The sequence below is a fragment of the Podarcis pityusensis genome (assembly GCF_964106645.2).
Source record: "Podarcis pityusensis genome assembly, chromosome: 2".
NCBI lineage: Eukaryota > Metazoa > Chordata > Lepidosauria > Squamata > Lacertidae > Podarcis > Podarcis pityusensis.
In genome coordinates this window covers 51,326,632-51,349,627 of record NC_138029.1, presented here as the reverse complement: position 1 = coordinate 51,349,627, position 22,996 = coordinate 51,326,632, and the positions used below count along the sequence as shown (strand labels likewise).

At 46.5% G+C, this 22,996-nt stretch overlaps 1 protein-coding gene across 2 annotated transcripts in view; it reads left to right on the top strand.

Moving 5' to 3' along the window:
- The window catches only part of AFAP1L1 (actin filament associated protein 1 like 1), a 70,039-nt gene extending 50,301 nt beyond the window's left edge, over positions 1-19,738 (top strand). For both annotated transcript variants that reach the window (XM_080996050.1, XM_080996051.1), the window contains 14 exons: positions 209-307; positions 2,390-2,601; positions 3,525-3,704; positions 6,029-6,124; positions 6,290-6,383; positions 7,124-7,276; positions 8,059-8,270; positions 10,018-10,163; positions 11,287-11,365; positions 11,989-12,100; positions 14,563-14,727; positions 15,815-15,993; positions 17,136-17,264; positions 18,099-19,738. In XM_080996050.1, the coding sequence (XP_080852176.1) occupies positions 209-307; positions 2,390-2,601; positions 3,525-3,704; positions 6,029-6,124; positions 6,290-6,383; positions 7,124-7,276; positions 8,059-8,270; positions 10,018-10,163; positions 11,287-11,365; positions 11,989-12,100; positions 14,563-14,727; positions 15,815-15,993; positions 17,136-17,264; positions 18,099-18,122 (1,880 nt within the window). In that variant the 3' untranslated portion in view covers positions 18,123-19,738. The remainder of the gene's footprint in view (positions 1-208; positions 308-2,389; positions 2,602-3,524; positions 3,705-6,028; positions 6,125-6,289; positions 6,384-7,123; positions 7,277-8,058; positions 8,271-10,017; positions 10,164-11,286; positions 11,366-11,988; positions 12,101-14,562; positions 14,728-15,814; positions 15,994-17,135; positions 17,265-18,098) is intronic.
- Positions 19,739-22,996: the final 3,258 nt, after the last annotated feature.

The following is a 22,996-nucleotide window of genomic DNA, read 5'->3' as shown; positions in this document are numbered from 1 at the left end:
GTCGGAACAAACATCCATCAGGTTTTCTGATTCAGCAGTCAACAGCGGGTTTTCCCAGGGAAAGTGGTGGGATAAAATAAAACGCTCTTGGACCTGTGCCTAGAAATCACAGGGCAAACAGAATAAAGCACCGGACAAACAGAAGTGTGGGTGAGCTCTGTGTGTGTGTTCATGCAGTGGTCTAACCTGTCATCTGCTTCTTCTACAGATAGCTCCAGTCCCCCCAACTCCATAGAGGATGGGTATTATGAAGATGCAGATAGCAACTATCCCCTCACCAGAATAAATGGAGAACAGAAAAACTCTTGTAAGTAGTGCTGCAAAGACATGTATTGTATAACCACAGGTAGAATGGGACACTTGGCCTAAGCCCTTGACTCTGTGAATGGGGAAGAGTGCAGGAAGTCAAGGTGTAGGAACCTCTGACTTCAGTGTGGCTCCACATTGGACAGTGCCTCTGGCCCTGTCCATCACTGGTGTGTGGTCCCCGAAAGGTTGCCCATGAGAGAATGTGGCCCTCTGGATGAAAAAGATCACACACACACACACACACACACACACACTGACCTGTTGTAAGGCTGAGCAAATTGTCCATTAGTGTGGACTACTAGAGGCAGTGTTGCAGGTTATATGCATAGGTTTGGTGCATACAACTTTCAATACGGTAAGCCCACAAGTTGCGCTTGCATGATCGCAACCTTACGCAGATGGGGAGGGGGAGATATATAAATTGAGAGCTGGGAAAACCCACCATTCTCCACTCTCTATTTATTAATTCCCCACCACCACCACCACCACCCATGCATCCAGCAGATTTTCCTCGCTTACTAAGCTTTGGGAGAACCCCATTGCCCCTTGCACCACCTTCCCAACGCCAGGTAAGCAGGGTCCTGGACTTTGGGAAGGAGGCGCAAGGGCTCTGGGATGCTGCTGGAGCCCTCCCACTGCCTTCCCAAAGCTCAGTAAGCATGGGGGCTGGGAAGGTTGCAGGAGGACCTTGGGAAGATTTAAGGGACCCCCTGCAACATTCCCACGTTCTGGTAAGCAGCTCTCTGCCTTGCAGGGGATAATTTTGGGGTTTCCTGACTTTGTACAATTTTGCCTTTGCACGTGGATCCTGAAACCAAACCTTTGCATAAGTGGTAGGCACACTCTATTCCTGTTTTGGAACTGTTGCCTGCAACCTTGTGGTGTAGAAACTTGCTCTTTAAATATTACCGCTGGGGTTAGGGTGCCTCAGGAACCACGCTGGACCATTGGATTGATATCTGCAGCACTTACTCTTAAGAGCCTTTATGAAAAAGCATGCCCAATTTTGAAAAGGTGCTACTCCCAATGAAGCTCCACCTCACAGAAAGCTTTGGGATTTTCTAGAGTCTGCATAATAGTGAAAGCCTTTCCCACAGCCCTCTAAAATTGCCTCAGTCAGGGTTTATCTTAATTTGCAGGAAATGTAAAGAACGGCTATCACTGCATTGAGCTTTAGATTACAGAAATAATATGAACTGGTATATTTACTGTGACCTGAAACACAATGAATTCCCCACCACCACCACCAAAAGCAAAGTAACTTGGAAAATGCAGTGGAAAGCCCAATCTTTAGTAAATTCAGAGCATAGCTTATAAGGAGAAGAAATAGACTTCAGAGTATTTGAGGCATGATAGCAAGCTTGTGCCTATGTAGTTCATGGGAAACTGGCTTCAGTGGAGGTAGAACATAGGACAACAAACTGCATCTCTGCAATTTAACATGCCTTGTAAGAACTCAGCAGTGATATAGTTGCCCTATAAAGGTAAAGGTAAAGGTACCCCTGCCCGTACGGGCCAGTCGTGTCCGACTCTGGGGTTGCGCGCCCATCTCACTTAAGAGGCCAGGGGCCAGCACTGTCCGGAGACATTTCTGGGTCACGTGGCCAGCGTGACGAAGCTGCTCTGGCGAGCCTGCACCAGCGCAGCACACGGAAACGCCGTTTACCTTCCCGCTATAAAGCGGTACCTATTTATCTACTTGCACTTAGGGGTGCTTTCGAACTGCTAGGTGGGCAGGAGCTGGGACCGAAAGACGGGAGCTCACCCCGCCGCGGGGATTCGAATCGCCGACCATGCGATCGGCAAGCCCTAGGCACTGTGGTTTTACCCACAGCACCACCCGCGCCCTCTATAGTTGCCCTATAGAGATCCATAAATGCTAGCTTGGGAGTTGGAACAGCCTGTCAGTGTCATAGGCAGGCTTGGAAAAAAGCCAAAGGAAATGCAGAACCGTATGTGTTCCAGAAAGTGCCTCCTCTTGCAAAGCTTCCAACTGAAGGAGCGATGGCATCCACATATAGGATGTTGATGGTGTCGGCATGGTACCTTGGGTGATTAAGGGCTCTCTGCTTCCTTGTAGACAATGACTCTGATGCCATGAGCAGCTCCTATGAGTCCTACGATGAGGAGGAAGAGGATGGGAAAGGTCAGAGACTGACACACCAATGGCCGTCAGAGGAAGCTTCCATGAACCTGGTGAAGGACTGCAGGATATGTGCTTTCTTGTTGCGGAAGAAGCGCTTTGGGCAATGGGCCAAGCAGCTGACGGTCATCAAGGACAACAAACTCCTGGTGAGTTGGTGGCTTGTGGAGCACCTGGCCACATGCAGGAAAGCAGGGAAGGTTTTGGGGAGAAAAGTTGGAGAGTCCTGCTAATGAGCCAAAGATGCCTGGCAAATCAGTTCACTTTGCATGCGTGAGCATGGCTGGGAAGGCCCACTCTCCTTGGGGTCTGGCACTGATTGGTAGAGTTGGCAACTTTGATGAAAAAGGAAGGACTAATCAACAGATCTATATAGCTGCATAGTTCCCTTTGCTGGCCAAGTCAAAGATATGGTGCACTGTGTATGTCACAGTTTTTAGTTTTTTACACATCCTTTGTCCTTGCAAATAGCTGGTCCGTAACTTACAGTGTTTGTAGATTTGTTGCAGATTTATATGCCAAGCCCAGTGTGGCCCTTCTTTAAGGTGGTGTTGAAAAACCCAGGCATGATGCTCCAATTGGTGTTCATTCTCTGAAAGTTTTATTGGGAATTTGAAAAGCACCTGACATTTTCAAATGATTATGTGGCGTGGGGAAAGCGTTAAGCACCCCTGCTGCTACTCTGATTCCTATCAAACCTTTGAAAAAAAGGTTTTCCTCATTCCCAACCCCCTTTAACTCATTAGGGCAACAGGACACATATCTGTATGTAATGACCCAAAATTAAGTGGGGGGGGGGGACTATTTCTTTGAGACTGGTAAGATTTCAGCACTTCTGTTTTTTGTTCTGGTTGTAAAAAACCTACGATTCTAAGGCACAGTATTTGGTTAAGCAATGGGAGTTCCCAAGCATTTCTCTTCTTTCCTTTTGTGCACCTCCTCCTCCCCACCACGACATGGGACATTCCCACTGCTTCTTATCTGTGCTGAGAGCAGCCATGAAAAGTACAAGAAAAAGACGCAACTTGGAAAGAGCGATGAACACTGTGCCTTTTCTTTTCTTTAACATTAGTGTTACAAAAGCTCTAAGCATCGGCAGCCACACCTCGAGGTGCCACTGAGCGTTTGCAGCGTTGTCTACGTGCCGAAGGACGGGCGTCGCAAGAAGCACGAGCTGCGCTTCTCCCTGCCGGGCGCTGAGGCCCTGGTGCTGGCCGTGCAGAGCAAAGAGCAGGCTGAGGAGTGGCTGAAGGTACTTCCCTCAACAGCAGGAGAGCTCAGTTCCACACACACACAGTTAAAAAAGAAACCCCCTCTTCCTGTGCTCCATCAAAACACAAATGCCAACTAATGCCCGTCCTTGTGAACAGCCCTCCTGCCCTGACCACTGTAAATCTGGTCAAGTGTATCAAGCCCTGTGGGAAAAGCACTTGTTATCTCTCCAGTGGGGAGGAGGGGGCTTTCCTACTCAGCCTCTTATCACCCCTGCCTGGCTGCAGGAGAGAAATAGCCAGCCAGCAGGGCAGACCCTGACACCCCCTTCCTATAGTCTGGAACTGCAGGGCTGCAGGAAAGGGGCTGTTTTGATTCACATTTGCCCGCCCACCCCCACTCTTTCCTGCCTTTGTTCTGAAGCACTGCAGATTCAGTAGGAAGCTCTGTGAGATGACATCACCAATTCTGCCTGACGGCAGGGTCTGAAAAAGGTGGCGGTTTCAGTGCTGCTTGATCAGGCATAGGCAACCTTGGCCCTCCAGATATTTTTGGGACTACAACTCCCATGATCCCTAGCTAACAGGACCAGTGGTCAGGGATGCTGGGAATTGTAGTCTCGAAACATCTGGAGGGCTGAGATTGCCTATGCCTGTTCTTGATGGTAGTGTCTCAGAGAAGCTACTGTTCCTGCCTATCCAGACTGGGAGAGGGTTTGTGTGTGCGCACGCATGTGTATGCTGTATCACTGATACTTGGCTTTCTCAGTTGCACTTTCTCTTCTCTCCCCTTGCCCACTCCCAAACCTGTGGCCTTCCAATTGACTACAGCTCCCATCATCCCTGTCCACTGGCCAGGATGGTTGAAGCTCATGGGAGCTGGGGTCCACTGACATCTGGACACAGTGTTGTGGCAATTTCTAGCTAACAGATGCTAGTGGTTTAAAACAACATCGTGATAGCCCCATGCTTGTTCATTCTAATGGCTCTCTGCCATGGATACCAGCAGGTGATCTCCGTGAAAGACACATAGATTTAACCCCTCCAGCTCAGCTTTGTGGCATAAATGGCGACTCTTTCAATTTGACGTGAGTCCCTGCTGCCCGCACCTTTCCAGGCTCTCTTTTGGGGATTGATGCTTGGATGTTGGAGGTTAAACTGAAGGAAGCACAATGCAACACGCAGGCTAGGTAGTTTGTTATAATGGCATTCTGAGTCCAGGGATTGAAAAGGTCTTGTGCATTTTGTGGTTCAATTTCTTTTCCGTCTTGGCAGAGCAAGTGTACTTTGGCATGAGTACTGTCAGGAACCTCAGCATTCATTAAAACCGTCTATTCCTCCCTGTACTGGTTGTTTTTAGAACTTCTCTGTCTTTGCCCTTGCTCCATATCACTCACTGACTCAAAGCACTTCCACCCCGCTGGCCTGGGATGCGACTCTTCAGGTCCTCCCTTCCTCAGAAATGTGAATACTCTGTTGGCACTGATCCAATAGGCACTCTGGTGTGCTGGCTAAACCCCACTTGCAGCTGAGAAATTGCAGTCCCTGAAATGAGAATACCTGAGCAGATGAATTTAATTCACCCAGACCTGTTCTGAAGCTTGAAGACAACCTATTGCTGAAGGCGACGAGGTGGGAAGTGTGTCTGTTGGAAGAAATAAAAGAGAGTCTGCCTTCCTGTACCCCCAGTCCTCACTTGGGTTTCCTTGGGAAATCTTGTGTCAACATCCATGGCTGAAATGTTACAGAAACCAGAGATAGGAAGAGCAAAAGTCATTGACAACCAGCCAGTGAACTGTCTTGGAAGCTAATGAGCCTTGAGTTAAATTAGGACAAAATACAAAAACTGGCTTTATTTAGGTCAGGGATAATACCCTGCTTCAGTATTCTCAGAGGCCACTTTATTACATTAAAAAATCCCAGAGAGAGATGAATAGTTAAGGTTGGCATATAACTCTATCTCTCCCAGATTGGACATATTTTCTATCCATTTCCTTATGAGAAGGACTTTTTCCCCCAGCCAGAACTCACCAGAACTCAGTTTTGGCACCTCTTTTTCTAGAAAAATAGCACTGCTTACAAGACACACAATGGGCAAACATTTTCCCATACCCTTGGTTAAAAATTTGGTAGTCTCACCAAGGGTCCAGTAGAATAGCTTGCTGGAGCCCAGTTTGGCCCTTTGACTGCTAGTTTTCAGTACTGAAATCTACTGTTTCCCTTCTGTCAGGTAACTGAGGCTCAGTGGCACATTTGTTGCAGAGAAGCCATCACTGGACGCTTTGCAGCAAAGTGAGCTTTCAGTTGCAGCTGATGGGCTACCAGTGTTTCCGTTGTTTTGACACTCAACCCTCTCCTCCTGCAGGTGATAAAGGAAGTGAGCAGTCCCAGTGGAGGAGGACTGAGTGGAACAGAAGTTCTTACATCTCCTCTGCTTACATGCAAGGTGGACCATGACAAGGTAGCTTCTCGCTCGGAGCTGAAGTAGGGGTGATGTTCATGAATAAATACAATCAGTGTGCACAGTTTTTCTTTTAGCTGTTATAGGGGGCCTGAGCAGCCAAGGGATTGTGAGTTTAACCCTTTTTTCCCTGCTATGCTCACAACAAAAATCTCCTTTGCCCAGAGGTCATCTCAGGACAAACAGACATCTGACTCGGACAGTGTGGCAACTGCAGAGAACGGCTCTTCCATTGCTCGGAGAGAGGCCCATGAGCAAGGTGAGTCCCTGCTTACTTTCCCCTTCCCCTATGAGCCAGGTGTTGCTTTTGGGTGAGGCAGCAAGAAACGCAGCACTTGGACTAGAGCTCCTGAGAGACCTGGGTTTAAATCCCTGCTTGACCACAATGCACACAGGTCTCTGCATCTCAGCCCAACCTACCTCACAGCGTTGTTGTGAAGTGGGAAAGGCCTTAAATGCTGCCCTCAGCTCCTTGGAAAACGGGTGGGAGATAAATGTAATAAATAGATCCTGGGCTTAAAGAAACAAAACCCAGGTTCCATCTTGTGTAACAATGACCCCTTTTGCTGTTCCCATTGGGGGCAGAGTTACCATTGTGCCAGAATTGCTAGGTCGGTCGCCCTGCACTTTTCTTTGGGACTAATGAGTCATGTTACACACGCTAGTTCTGTAAAAATTGTATCATGAAGGTTAAAGCACTCTGTTTCTGAATTTGCTCTGTGTTGCCGCTATGTTCAGTTGGCTCTTAATACCCATAAGGGAATATTCTAGCCTGTAGGTTCTAACTGTATTTCAGACCAGTTAGTGTTTTTCATTATTCCCCCTTCACCTGACTTCCCTTATCCTCTTCATGACATTTTACAATCTGTTATGATGAGAGAGAGTGTGTGTTCTGGAGGTATGAGGTTGGGGAGAACAGACCTTTAGTTACCTCACAGTTTCTTTGTTTTGGTCAGATACACCATGTCTTGTTTTAAGCTCTGCTTCTTCTCCCTGTAGGGAAAGGCAAAAAAAGTGGCTTGGCGGACTTGAAAGGCTCTGTGAGTCGAGCAGCCGGGAGGAAAATCACCAGAATAATCAGCTTCTCCAAGAAGAAGCCATCCCCTGAGGACACCCAGACGTCCTCTACGGAGGAAGACATCCCATGCTGTGGTTTGTACTGGAGCAGGAGGGCAGTTGAAATGCAAACCATTCATTAGCTGGTGCCTTAAGAGGGGTCCAGTTGGGCTCCCTTGTCCCAGTTTCCGATTGCACTGTGTTATGTCATACAATACTGCACTGCAGGGGATGCAACAACAATACTGCAGAATGGAGCGTGAGAGGTGTGGGGGATGCCGACTTTTAGCATCGTATAGGGTGCCTCTGAAATTAGAGAGCACAAAGTCCGCCACTCCAAATATATTGCCCACCCCCATATCCGATAGTTAAATCTTAATTGTTCGATTGTGCAGTTGTCTTTTCTTACTTACAGGAGTGAATCAGCTACTTTATGGCAAAGACAAGAGCACTGACATTCATAATCTATTTTATGAAGAAGAAAAAACCACAGTCCAAGGACTCAGCTATAGAGCTGCAAATAAAACATTTTAAGTGTGTTTTAAGTACAGTATACAATGTGACACTAGATGGAGGTGGTGAGCTTTATGGAAAATTCAATGTGTGTTTAAAAATGCTTTTTTTTGGGGGGGGGAGCATTTTCAGAGCAGTTTTTATATGTGTAGATTCCACCCAAGTGACTTGGCTGATACTCATTCAGGCAAACCTCTCACTGAGCTAAAGTAATGCTTGGCTCTTGGAACTGATCTTCTGATTTGAAATCTGTCGTGCCTAAGCTCAGCCTTTCCTTGTTTCCTAGGACACAAGATTTAGGCTCTTATTTATCTCATAATGGTCACTGTATTGCTAATCAAATGTCTTTGTGCATCTCCTGGCAGGCTACTTGAATGTTCTGGTTAACCAGTGCTGGAAGGAGCGCTGGTGTCGTTTGAAAGGCAACACCCTCTATTTCCACAAGGACCGGACGGACTTAAGGACCCACGTGAATGCCGTCGTCCTCCGGGGCTGTGAGGTGGCACCAGGACTGGGCCCCAAGCACCCCTTTGCATTCCGCATCCTTCGCAACGGCCAAGAGGTCTCTGCCTTGGAGGTGAGCAAGGATTCACTCTGTACGGCTCTGCTGAGGAAGCTGCAGTCCCTTTGGCAGGGCCTTGATTTGGCCGATGACCAGGGTATAGGCACACAAGGCTGGGCACCTGGGCATCCTGCAGAACATAGCATTTAAGAGCAATGCCTTGAATGCTGGAAGAACTCTTTAGAGCCCTTCATGTGTGGTACAAAGATACATGAAATTCAGCCTGTGGCAAAGGCATTTGTTAAAGCAGTATGGATTGTATACAGTCATACCTTGGATCTCAAACACCTTGGCTCTTGAACAAATTGGCTCCTGAATGATCGGAACCCGGAAGTGAGTGTTCTGGTTTTTGAATGTTCTTTTGGGAGCCAAACATCCGATGGGGCTTCTGCGGCTTCCGATTGGCTGCAGGAGTTTCCTGCAGCCAATCAGAAGCCGCACTTTAGTTTCTGAACGTTTTGGAAGTTGAACAGGCTTCCAGAACGGATTCCATTCGACTTCCAAGGCACAACTGTATCTCACAGCAGCAGAAAATAATTTCTCTTATTTATCATATTAACAGAATTAACCTACCTCATGCTGCTTGTTTCATAAAGTATGATGAAATTTTAAATATGCCTCAGTTTCACTTAATGCACTATAACTTCACTTGGACCTTACGGGATCCAAGCAGATATTTGGACATCGGAATGCATATAAAGATCATACCGAAAACATATACATAAAACATGATCTCCAAGCAGACCAAGAGAGTGATTGAGAGCACGCGGTGAAGCAATAGTATTCTTTGGCCACGTGCCCATCTTGATTTATTCATTTCAAATGTGGGCCGAGGTTCTGCCATGCTTTTGCAAAGGCTTCCCCTTGTGGTGCTGTGATAAAAACATTAGCCTGTGTTGAAGGCATATTGACTTGGGACTAAGTCCCACTCAATGCAAGGGGACTTGTTTCTGAGTAGACATGCCTAGGATTGCAATGTACTTCCTCCCTTTCAACCCCCCAACTCTGCCTGTGCAGTGTCAACCCAAATCACAACCCGTTTTCAGGGTCATGTGGGACAGCCCTGAACAGCCAGATATTCTGGTTGAATATGGATACTAACAGGAAGCTTCCTTATTCAGTCAGACCACTGGTCTTTCTAGCTCAATAATGTCCACACTGACTGGAAGTGGCTCAGCAGGATGCTTCCACTCCCTCCCAGAGATGCCGGGGGTTAGACCAAGGGCCTTGTGCATGAAGAGCAAATGCTCTGTGGCTGAGTTGTGGCCCTTCCCAATAATTTGTTGTTAAGTCGATTAGTCATGTCCGACTCTTCGTGACCCCATGGACCAGAGCATGCCAGGCACTCCTGTCTTCCACTGCCTCTCGCAGTTTGGTCAAACTCATGCTGGTAGCTTCGAGAACACTGTCCAACCATCTCATCCTCTGTTGTCCCCTTCTCCTTGTGCCCTTAATCTTACCCAGCATCAGAGTTCCAATAATGCACACAATATATTCAGAATTCATGTCCTCCCCAGCTTCTTTAGAGACCTTTCGCTTACATAGCAGTGTGAGCCTTGCACACACAGGATGCCTTGCAAATATCCCTATGGTGAACAGCACAGCTGTAAATTTGGGAAATGGGGCACCTGGTGTAAAGGAACAATGCGCTCTGGAAAGGCATGTCCTTGACCATGTTTCCTTGTGGAAAGAGTGTGGCCTTGGCTGTTGCCCAGAGCAATATGTGCTTCCTTTCACTTTAAACTATTGTCTTACTCCTCAGGCGAGCAGCTATGAAGACCTGGGGCGCTGGCTTGGCCTTCTGCTGGTTGAAACTGGCTCCCAGACAGCCCCAGAAGCCTTGCATTATGACTATGTGGATGTGGAGAAAATCGCCAACATCATCAATGCAGTGAGACACTCTTACATGTAAGCGTTTCTTCCGCTAGCGCTCCATGACGCAGCCGGGTGTGGAAACCACCTTGTCCCCATCTGCAGGCGAGAGTGCCTGCCTGATGTTCTCCCTGCCCCCAACAGAGCCTCTGAGAATAAAACTTTCTGTTAAGACCACCTACGCCAGCAACAAATCTGCCAAGACAGATTGTTTGGTGTCTCTAAAACAAGGGGTCAGCAACCTAAGGCCTATGGGTCACAAGCAGCCCATGGGGGTCGTTTAACCGGCCCATGAACCCCCGCTGCCTGCTCAGGGACCCCCACCAAGCCACAAAAACTTTGCCAACCCCTGCTCTAAACCATGATCCAAATCAAGATGACAACCTGCTAAAATCATACCTGAAAGGCCAGAATAGAGTCGGCCATTTAGGCTACTGTGAATGTGAGGCTGAAACAAGCAAGCCTGCCTTCGTGTTTCCTGGTTTATATCATGGGTGTGAATGTGGTGCAAGCGCTAGTTCCACTTTCCCAGATAGGAGCATAGAAAACCTCACACTCTGCGCCTCAGGCTTAAATGGCCCTTTTGTGTATCAAGAAAAGATGAGCCCATACTGAAACACTCTTATGTATGGAGCAGAGAATTTTAAATATCCAAGCTGTGAGTTTAAAAGATTGATATGGAGCAAACATTCTCGATTTCTATGCTGTTATCTCCATAGCACCAAGGGACATTTCACACACCATGCAACGGCATATCCAGATTTATCAGGGAGTGTATATTTGGCAAGCATCTCAGGCAATCTTGTTTCCTGGATAACTGCAGTCATGCTTAACTTCTTAGATGCATACTTAACCTTTTGACTTGATTTGGTTTAGTATATGTGTTCCACATTTCCAACAACATTTTTCAGGTGTGCACCCAATATGATATGTGTGAGGTATCTCCACTCCTGTGTTGCCCAAAATACAGGGCTTGGCAGAAATTTATGATGCAATAGCATCTACCAACCCAACGTAGGAGGGCCTATGTTTGGATTCATTTTGTTAGTGCAGAGGGTGGCAGGAAGAGCTCAATTGTTCTTGCTGGTAAAGATTGTCATATTTTGCAATCAGTACTTGAGATGTAGAGCATCTTTTGTCTGTTTCTCTGCCTCTTCAGGTGGGCCAGCTCCTCCCTTGAGAACCAAACAGATGCTTCCCGTGTATTATACGATGAAGTCCCCTATGAGAAGGTGGAGGTATTTGAAAAAAGAAAAGCAGAAATGCCATAACCCTCTTCTCTCCCCTGCTTCCTTTCCCTAACAGCACACTGCTCCCTGCCTGCATGTGCTTCCAAGTGCTTGGCGACTGACAAACAGTTTTGCCCAAGCAGAGGCACTTGGATTAGCCTGCTTCTCAAGCAGCTATGCTGCATGGGAAGAAACTGGACTTCTTGCTCACACCCATCATTCATTCATTCATTCATTCATTATTCAATTTTGTTTGTATGCTACTTTTCCACAAAAAGAAATGCTCAAAGTGGCTTAAAAACAAAGAAATAGGGATGCATTTCAAAAAAACACTACAAAAACTATTTCCTCATAACAGAGCAAAAACATAGGATAGCTACAATTTCATAGCATAGCAATACAACAATAACAATTTCTTAATAACATATTAATAATATAATAACATACAAAAAAAAACCCACATTCCAATACTATAAATATAACATAATAACTTAAACAACACACAGCATCCAGGAGCAAAAATAATGTTTCACCTTAATCCTAGAAATACCCTTCCCTTGATGTTGGCCATCATTGTTGGTCTCCTTGACACCCTCTGAAATGATGGCTTCTTTGTGCTTTTCTGTGTGCAGCTGGAAAAGTCAGGGCGGCCGTCGGGGTCCCAGGTGAAGCGCCACGGCTCCTCTTGCAGCGAGAAATCGCGCCGTGTAGATCCACAAGTGAAAGTCAAGCGCCATGCATCAAGTAGGTTTGGATCCTGATGTGGGATGCTTGTGGTGGCTGTCTTATCGGCCTGTTGGAATGGGGAGGGGAAGGACTCCGAGCTGACGATCCCTAAAGAGCCATTTCCAGTAGTGTAAGCTTATACAACACTCAGTTGCTGCTTGGTGGCTCCACTTCCGTCTTGGTTTTTGCATTCTCATTATTTGTGTCCTCTTTCCTAATGGGACAAGGATTGCTAATTTGCAGGCTGGGCCAAAGTCTGGATGGGTTTAATGCACAGTACTACCTATTTGCCTTTGCAGCTTCTCTCTTAGCTGAGGTTCAGGCCTGAAATGGGGAGAACATGGCTGACAGAGGAAGAGCCTCTGTTTGTTGGTAGGACCTGTGTTTTGAATGCAGTAGGTCTCAAGCTCAGTTGAGCCTTATGTCAAAATGAGGCTTCTCCTTTTGGAGCTGCGTCAAAACTGATTCTGTGATCTCCACCCCGTTCCCCTTCACAGGTCAAAATTGTTGTTAACAGGAACTGTTCGGAGCTTTACCAGATAGCAATGGCCCTGAACATGTATGATCAGCACTGTGTTACACACACATACACACCCTGCTGGTCTTTCCCAATGCTGCTCAGAGGTTGCTAATAGCCTTGCAAGAACTACCAGCCAAATGGGTGAGGGAAACTGCTTCACACTGATAAAACATTTCATCAGCTTTTTGTACCTCTTGGGAGAGCAGGCGAACCTCTGGCCCAGGAAGCCAAATGCAGTAATCCAGGCCCCTCTCTCTCACACCCTCCAGGCCTCTCCTCAGGCCACATCCTTCACTGGCTCTGCATTGCACCTTTTGTGAATGTTTTTTTGCACAGCTGGAGTATGACCTTGAATTCTTATAGTGATTCTTGTTTTCCTGGATGAAGGATAGCTAAAGGTGTTTGTATGTGTGTGAAAATTAACCTGATGTTCAAAGACGACATCCACATTTGTTGTTCTACCCACTTTGCTTCTGCCTCCCCCCCCCCCCTTGAAGGTTATCCAAAAGGGAACATGGCCCTCAGGCTGCAAAAGGTTCCTTGACCTTGGTAGAGAACCCCAAGTTTCTTTTTAGAATCTCCTATGATGCTCCAGGAACGTTGAGCTGAATCCATCTTGGATTTCTGTATGAAAAGTGAGGTTATAAAGAATCAGGCAGAGGGCCTTCTCGGTAGTGGCACTTGCCATGTGGAATGTCCTATCATCAGATTGAAGGGGCCATTAGAATATTGTTCTCTATATGATCCCAAAAACCGTTTGAGCAATTTTCTCCTCTCTCAGAATGACTGGCTTAGGCGGGTAAAAAGATAAGAACAAAGCTGAATGGATTATTGTACCCCAGACAGGGGGCACAAGAAACAAAGCCCCATCTTATTGCTATTAGTGCAAATCACATTTTTTACATGTGAACACGTGTCGAGGTCCATCGGGAGAACAAGGTTGGCATTGATGGAACAGATTGAAATATTTCTTATTCAAGGTTGTAAAGAGATAAGCAGACTCAGGAACGCATATTGCCGTGGCGTGGAGAGGCTGGTGTGAGGCCATTGCAGGGGAGAAGGGGGCAAGCAAGCCCATATAAGGTCAAGCCCATATAAGGACATAGGAAGTTGCTAAAATCACGATTTCCCAGAAATCAGGTGGTATTATTCTGCAAATGTATAAAAAGGGCTGGCAAGCATAGAGAGGGCAGGCAATGAACTTTGCCTTGTCTGTACCATTATTTTGTCATGATAAAATAAAAATGATTTTACTGCTGTCAAATTGACTTTTTGAAGCGAATTCTGATACTCCGAAGGGAAGGAACTAAGAAAAGGTCTTTCAAGGTGTCAAAGGGATAAATAATTATATGACCCCCCCCCCATAGACATCTGGGGAAGCTTTTGATGTGTGGTGTTCTGTTGTATTTTTGTGTATTCTGTTGGAAGACACCAATAGTGGCTGCGGCAATCAGATGGGCAGGGAACAAATTATTATTATTATTATTATTATTATTAGCTCCCTCTGAAGTTTGAGCTACAAGAACACCATGTTCCACTTAATTATTTTGTGTTGCACAGGCAGTTCTCCAGTGGCTATAAATTGTAACTGTATCAGTACAGTTTAAATCAATTTTACAAGAATGCCAAGCTTTACTGGAAGTCTTAGCAGCTCCAGTTCATAATTGGATGTGCGCTTGTGCTCCCATAAGCCACTTCTCCTGTGCCAGCAATATTAATAATCAGCAATTTCTGGGCAGCACTGCAGAGGCTGTGTTGGGAAAGCAGGTGTCTTGGTTCTTGACTGTTGGTTCAGTTTCATTTCAGACTACAGTCTGGTGTTGTGCATCTTTGAGCTTGTTCAGCCCTGAGCCTGCATTTAAAATTATCTGCTGTCAAGGCAGAGCTAAACAAAAAACCCTCTCAGCTCAGGTGCCTAACAGAGGGCCGTGTCTCTTAACTCATCCCCCTCCCCTTGCAGATGCCAATAACTACAAGTACGGCAAGAACCGTGCTGAGGAAGACGCCAGGAGGTTCCTGACTGAGAAGGACAAACTGGAGAAAGAGAAAGCTTCTATCCGGAATGAACTGATGGGCCTGCGGAAGGAAAAGCGGGAGCTCCGAGAGGCTATGAAGGGAAGCTCAGGTATAAGCCCCTGCTGGAGAAGAAATTCTCCCGCTGCCACATGCCTCACCCCTGGCCATTTTGCACAGAAATCTCTCTCCTGAGCTGCATTTACCTCCCGCATACAATCCAGTATACTGGGCTGGATTAAGTCCTTAAAATATTTTAGTGCCTCCATATATATCTAATTAAAAATATAAACAACAATAAACTGTAAAATAAAATTTTATTTTTTGAAATGAATGAAACCCAAAGATGGAAAATAATGTTTAATTTTGTACGCTTCCACTTTGTTGATATTTGAAATTTTTGCCAACTTCTGTTCATTGAATTTGCGGGTGGGGAGGCACCCTCTTGTCCTCCTCCTCCTCCTCAGACTGCAAAATGTGCTGGGCCAGTAGAACGCTGAGCCCACAGTGGCCTTGGCTAAAGCACCTTCCCCTTTATCCTAGAACTCCTTGCAGTTAAGAACAAAAGGAGATCTCTATTATTCCTGATGAAAGAGGATGGCCGCTGATAAAGAAGGCCAACGTAGGAGGCATTTGTTGCAAAATATTTGCCTCAATAGCAACATCAAACCTGCTGTGTAGTTTTGCATCTTACTTCTCAGCCCTGACATGTCCTGCACTGGATATATCCCTAATATCGGGTACTTAAAACACATTTATTTCTGCTCAGCACTGGCAGCTTAGCAATAGCTTCAGATTAGCCACAGAAACAGTTGCAGGCTCCTTCCGCAGAGGAAAGCCCAGGCGCGCCATCTACTGGAAGAATGGCAATTCTTTTAATGGAAATTGCACAGCTAATTGCCTGGAAGCTGGCAGAATCCAGGTCTTTTCGTCCTTATTGCTTTTAATGCGTTGCAGATAATGTGAAGAACGTGAGCTGCCTTGCCTCTCATGGACGTGTTAAGAAAGAGGCGTCAGCTGCTGAGAACATTGACCCAGTTCCTGTTTCCCACATGTCTCCTCGGCGGTGGGATTGGGCAGGAGCGAAATTCCCTTTGCCTTTGCCCACCCTCCCACTTTCTCTAAGCTCCCTGGCATGTGTCCCCTTCTCCAAGCCTGGAGCCACAAGCTGACCTTGCTCCCATGTATCTGTTAAACAGGGAAAGACCTTAAAGAGCTGGAGCATCGTGTTGCGGCCCTGGAGGATCAGTGCAAAGCCAACGAGGCCAGGCGCGTGGACCTTGAGCTCAAGCTCACGGAGGTGAAAGACAGGCTGAAGCAGTCTCTGGCAGGAGGGCCGGCTCTGGGGCTGACTGTGACCAGCAAAGCTGAAAACAAGGTGAGGAGGAGACAGCTGCTTCCTCTTTCCGCCTTGGACGGTTAGGGCTGCTTCAGTTGATGATAGTTTCCCACATAAGCGAAGAACAAAAATGGGCGCACACAGAAGCCCAGGGAGCCAGGATTATTGGAACACAGGAATCTGACCTGCTGAGTCAGACCACCAGTCTGCCTAGTTATGTATTGCCTACACCACGCTTCCTCAACCTCGGCCCTCCATATGCTTTGAGACTACAATTCCCATCATCCCTGACCACTGGTCCAGCTAGCTAGGGATCATGGGAGTTGTAGGCCATAAACATCTGGAGGGCTGAGGCTGAGGAAGCCTGGTCTACTCTGACTATCAGGGGCTGTCCGGGGTTTCAGAAAGGGATGTCTCCCTGTCTTACTTGGAGATGCTAGGGATTGAACCAAGGATCCTCTTAATGCAAAGGAGCTTGCCCTGCCCTTCTCAGTAACTGCAGAACCTAACCTTGATGGGGGTGCCCAGGGGATCATAGAATTGTAGAGTTGGAAGGGATCCTGAGGGTCATCTAGTCCAGCCCCCTCAGCCTTGCTCCCAGCCCCAGAGAAAGGGGATACAAAGCGTACTTATTTAATGCATTTGCCACTCCTCCTAAGATGACTCCTAGAATGATAATAAACAATGGGGAAACAAGTGGAGCAGCAGAGCAAAGGGCAATCCGTTTGCAGCAGGGGTAGCCAGTGTGGTGTTTTCATGATGATACTGGACTGCAAATCAGTTCTAGCCAGCATGGACGAGGGTTACAGATGATGGGACTTGCAGTCCAACAACATCTGGAGGGGGCACCATGACGGCTAGTCCTGTTTTACAGAAAGTCTTGTGTAAAAAGAAATCCAACAGCTGAAAAGTGCCTCCTCTTCCTTGCTTGCTTTCCACCGAACCTCAGAAGAAAGGGGCCAGCTCCACAAGGGCCTCTAAAGATTGTCTTCATCGACAGGTAGATTGGTGTGAGAGAAGGCAACCCATCCTATTAAGCTTTCCACCCCTGTTTTCTCTTTCACAGAGACCATTAATGCCACCCAAAATACATTTTAGCGATAGCAACCTGGTTTCTCTAGTATCTCCCCCTGCTTGAATCTCTGAACAACTTCTCAGTTTCTTGTTACATTTCCTTGCAGGAGCCTGCGCCCCAGTCAAGTGGAAGCCCCCCTGAGCACCTGGTCCCGGTTAACTGCGCAGCGGAAATGAGGAAGCGAAGCCCCTCCCTCCTTCCTGCCCACAAGGGGAATGTGCTGCAGAAGGCCAAGGTACAGCAGGCTCTGCTCTGCTCCCCTAGCTGGGCGCCAGCATTATATTCCCTCCTCATTGCCTCTCCCAAAATCTTCAGGACTCACACAGGGGTAGGGAACATCAGGCCTGGGGGCCAAATGCAGCCCACTTTATCTGGCCCTTGAGACCCTTCCCAGGCCACACCTGCTTTGCACAGGCTACACCTCTCATAAGCCTTGCTCCTCATCGATCTTGGGTGTTTTTCCCTGGCTGGGATGTGTCTCCAAACTCTGATAATGCCTCTGGAAGGTGAAGAGGCATGTTTGAACATGTGTATAAACAAAGCAATTTACTGTACAGAGGTAAAATTCACATGCACTGCTCTGTCCATTTTTGTCTCTGGCCCGGCCCACCACCAGCATACGGACCCCAGAAGGCTGCCCAGAAGGGGATGTCGCCCCCAGGCTGATCCTAGTGGAAGCTAAATTCTTTGATGAGGGTGGTGTAACATATATATCATATGTTAGTGTGTACTACAGAGTGTAAACTGTAGTTGGGTGTTGTTGCCCTTAAGCGTAGAATCTTCCTTTCACAATTTCCCAGCACAAAGGCCTGATCTGGATGGGGGCCTTGGTGGGGGGAATCCTAACCCTGCTGCAGTCCTGATCCAGATCTTCCCCTCTCCTGGTCTGCTCCAGCTATTTGTAAAAGTAAAATCCTGCAATTAATGGCAAACCACAAGACTCATTGGAACTGGGCCCCAAACCTCCAGAACCCCACTTTGGAACCAGGGCTCAGCAGTCTCTTTCTAGCCTTCATATCGCCTTTGCAACCCAGGACTCATCAGCTCTGCTATTTCTCCCTCTTTCTAGGAATGGGAAATGAAGAAATCATAAAAGGGTCACTGGGCCTCCATCTCCGGGAAGAACCCCTCTCAAGCATTGGGACACATTTGGGAAAGGCTAGAGCAGTGCAAGAGCCTCTCATCCCTCAAGGAAACTGCAGAAGGATGCTGGGGGACTTGGTTCTTCAGCAGGGAGAGCACCCACCCTCCCGCAAATGAAGGATTACCAAGCAAAACTGAAGTGGGTGAAAGGGGAGGGAAGGGGGAGTTGGGGAAGCAGGGTGGGTAAGGGAAATCCTTTCAAGGATGTTGGGTTTTTTAAGTGTGTCCTCAGAATTCTCCTCTTTGAGTGGCCTGTGAGGAGCACCTCAAATAGATCTGGCATGCCAGCTGTCTAGATTTTGCTCTTGATTAATGAAATTAACGAAGAGCCATTAAAAATTGGAACGTAGATACTTTGGTCTGGTGGGGAGAGATGATGATGATATGGTTCGGAGATCCTCATTCAAGTCAGCCAAAGACCTTGGGCAAGTCACTTCTTCACCTTTCTTGCTGCAGCTCCTCTCTTGTGTTGGAAACCAGGTGAGCGTTCCTCACCACAAGGAAACGAGGCATGACACACAGAAGTGCCTTGCAATTGATTCTGTCGAAAGATGCTCTTTGCAGCCCTTGACACTGTCAGCCTGCTTCCCTGTCCTGCTCTCTGCCAAACCAGATCAAGGCAACTACTGTTGACTTAGGCCCAGAGGCAAGGGCCCAACAGGGAGAAGACATTGTCCACGTGGTGGTTTAATTTAAATCTCAGGGCTTTTCATATTGACCTGTGCCAGAGCACTCCTGTCATCTTCTGTAGTCTCTCTCAGGCTGCCATTTAAGATTTTAAAATGTGTTGGATAAGATCAATAGCTTCGGGAGGGCAAGGAGTAATATCACACCCACCCCCGGACAGACTCTAAAAGTGCCCAAGTGTTGTAACAAATCCATTTACCCACTCCCCCCCCCCCCGCCTTTGCTGCACAGCAAAGCTAGACTTGCACTTGCAAGTGAGAAAGGGGAGTGAATAAATGGACTGATGTGGCTAGAGAAATTCTGCAAAAAAAAAAAATAACAATTCCCCGTTGCAGGGCTATTTTATTTTTTTAAGGGTGCTGTCTCTGGTCAGCAGAACAGTGGCTGAAGACTTTTCCCTTTCTGTGAGTCAGCCACTAGAAGACAGTATGTGCATTCACTACATAACAGACATTATGCTGCCATTTCTAAAAATCTTTCTCTCCGATCACGGGTGGGATGGGTGGGAGAGTGTTTTGGGTGGGTCTTGTTTCCGCAGTGTGGGGAGCCCAGCTGCCTTCATGTGTATAAGGTCTCTGGCCAGTTTCAGGCCTGCTTCATTCATGGAATACAAAATCTAAAACTTGAGACCTTCAGAAGAGGCCCCAAGGTGAACCCTACAGCAAATGCAGTGATCCTCTTTGCTGTGTCATTCCAACAGACCAGAAGCTGTAATGACCTACTTTTCTTTTATAGGGGGAGGTGGGTAGGATGCTTATCTCTTTGTGGGTGCTTATTGTGGCATACATTTTTACTATTTAAGATTTGTCTGCACTTTAAGATCTGGATCCCCTCCCTCTGCTGTCCCCCCCCCCCAATAAAATATGATCTTTGTACAGAGCTGTATGTGTTCGTTTTTTCTTCTAAATTTTAAGGCAGTTTTGGGTTGTAAACATAGAAGTTGCAGCAACATGTGTGTTACTTATGGTTCACGTAGAAATGTATATGCATGCATTATCTCCTAGGTTTTGGTAGGAGAGTGGCTGTAATACTTCACAACAACTTTGGCTCCAGCTTGATGCTTCCAATATGGCGCAAGCTTAAGACAGAATCATGACTTTTTCTGGTTTACAGGGGGATGATACTATCTGTAACTAGAATAGACAAAGTAGAAACTATACCATCTGTATGGGAAGCCTAACCCTTAATCATAAGCATATTGATTTCAACAGAGCAAGGAACCAGGTATAATGCCAGACCCTCCAAGGGTCCCTATTTTCCAGGGATGTCCCTAATTTAGAGAAGGCACCCCGGTTTCTGATTTGATCCCAGAATGTCCCACTTTTCCTTAGGATGTCCCTATTTTCATTGGGAAAATGCTGGAGGGTATGGAGTTATTTGACTCCCAAGCTGTCTAAAGGCAATTCTGTAAAGTTAGGGCCACCCAAAATGTTACAAAATAGTGAGCAAGCATTCCAGTTCTCCCAAAGTCCTCATTACTTACCCTTACCTTTCCCGCCCCGACCTGGCCACAGTGATGCATGCGACGGTCACCTCCAGGCTTGACTACTGTAATTCGTTCTACGCGGGGCTGTCCTTGAAGCTGTCCCAGAAACTCCAGCGGGTGCAGAATGCTGCAGCGAGGCTCCTCACGGGGTCTCTGCCATGGGAGCATATTCACCCAGTGCTTTTCAAGCTGCACTGGCTCCTGGTGGAGTACAGGTCAGATTTAAGGTACTGCTTTTGACCTTTAAAGCCTTTCACGGCCTAGGACCCTCGTACCTACGGGACCGCCTCTCCCGGTACGCCACATGGAGAGCATCAAGGTCCATAAATAGCAACACCCTAGTGGTCCCGGGCCCTAAGGCAGTTAGATTAGCTTCAACCAGAGCCAGGGCCTTTTCAACTCTGGCTCCGGCCTGGTGGAATGCTCTGCCTCATGAGACCAGGGCCCTGCAGGATCTGATTTCTTTCCGCTGGGCTTACAAGACAGAGTTGTTCCGCCTGGCCTTTGGCTTGGAGCCAATTTGATTCCCTCCCTTTCTTTTTTTCTTTTCCTTCTCCTCCTGCGATGAGGCTACATTTTAATATTTTAATGTTTCATTATTTTAATGTTGTATTTTAATTTTGTTTTAAGTTGTAATCATTCAATTTGTTTTTATTATTGCTTGTAAGCCGCTCTGAGCCCGGCCTTGGCTGGGGAGGGCGGGGTATAAATAAAAATTATTATTATTATTATTAATTATTATTATTACTTTGGATACCTAAAAAGACAGAAGCAGGGCAGGGCGAGGGGATCGGCTTGATGTTGTAGACACTTTAAGATGGTGTGTAGGAGGAGATTGCAGATTGAAACTGGATTAGGTCATGTGGGGGGTAAATGAGAGGGGTGAGGAAAGAGTAGGAAAGTGACTAAATCAGGACAGAAGTCCTAAAGATTGCAATGTAAGCTGTGTACACATTGCATTTTTTTCCAGGCTCCCATGCTCTCCCATTGCTGGTGTTGGAAGCAGAGTATACCTGCCATTTGCCACATTAGCCACCTGTATCCTGTACAGTGCTACCTCGGGTTACGAACTTAATTCGTTCCGGAGGTCTGTTCTTAACCCGAAACCATTCTTAATCTGAGGTGTGCTTTCACTAATGGGGCCTCCCGCTGCTGCCACGCCACCGGTGCGCAATTTCCGTTCTTGTCCTGGGGCAAAGTTGTCAACCCAAGGTACTACTTCCGGGTTAGCAGAGTTTGTAACCTGAAGTGTTTGTAACCTGAGGTCCCACTGTAGTTTCTTGAAAAGTAATGCTTTTTGGTGTGCTTTCCCTCAAGCCAGCTTCTCTCTGATTTTGAAACATGAGCCATGGGAGACAGCCATCGCACATGCACCGATGACAGCTTCACTGAAAAGGAGTTTTTTGGGGGGGGAATTGCATGCACAGGAAAACAAATTGGGCAGTGCCCATCACGTGAAGACATCTCACAACATAACAATGCAACTTGAAAGGCAGCAAGTGGAAACTACCTTGCTGTGTTTTGGGTTGTTAATGTGTACATAGCCTTAGTTGCCTTTTCTTCTTGTTCAAATAACTCCAAAAATCTCTTCTGACTGCTTATCTGGAGTTTCACAGGTATACTGCATGTGATTCTTGTTAGTAATAGATTTAAGCTGCTGAATGTTGACCTGTTAAATGTTACCTAAATCTTAGTAGTAACATTTTTGTGAGTTCAAATGTTATCTAATATATTAGAAAAAAACAGGTTACTTCTGTATTTGAGTTCAACAGCATGATTTCATGCATGTATATATAGATGTCTCCCTGCATTCAATAAGGCTTTATCCCAGTTCCAGAATCTCAAGAAAGGACCATGTCCATCTGTAATTACAGTGGCTAGCAAGAGTTCTCATATAATGTCCTCTCAGTTACATTTTGATCCATATAGTCAAGGTAACATTATGGGGTCATAAAGATTTGAAAACGGAGAGGCAGTCTTCTTATGGAAGAAGTGGGTTCTAGTGTGATCTACACATTAGATCACTTAACAAGACCAGATGGAGGATTTTTGCTGTTTTCAATTTTGTAGTCTAAATATTGGTAGTGTTAAATGGCAGTATTGCATTGTCAACTACAGCAGTTTTAGAGTCTATTTTGGATCATTAGCTCTGAGTGACTCTGCATCTCCTATAGTGCTGGAGGAAATAAACGGATCTTTCATGTTATAAAGTGAATGTCCAGGATCTTAAAGATGAATGGAATAATCAAGTGTGTTCTCGTCAGCTCAATCAATGAAAAGTTGCTTTAGTGATTATATATAGTCTTTCTTTAGATTTTAAATTTAGACTGAGTAAACAATCCCCCCCCCCCCGCCCCCACTATATTGGACTCCACAGAGCCTTTATAGGAAGGAACTGGCTAATTCAGATAAATGTTGCTGATGTAACGCAGAAAACACTTCTGTGAGGCATATGATGTGGGCATTTGTGAATGATGCTTTCTTTCTGGTCCGAAATTATTGGTCATATTAACCTTGCCTTGGATAAATCCTTGATACTTACATGGTGTGGGGGACTGAGGACAAATTCTGCAAGCCCTCATGATGTTTGAGAGACTTATGCTTCAAGATTGGAAGGACAAAGACCCACCATCTACTACTCAGTGGTCTGT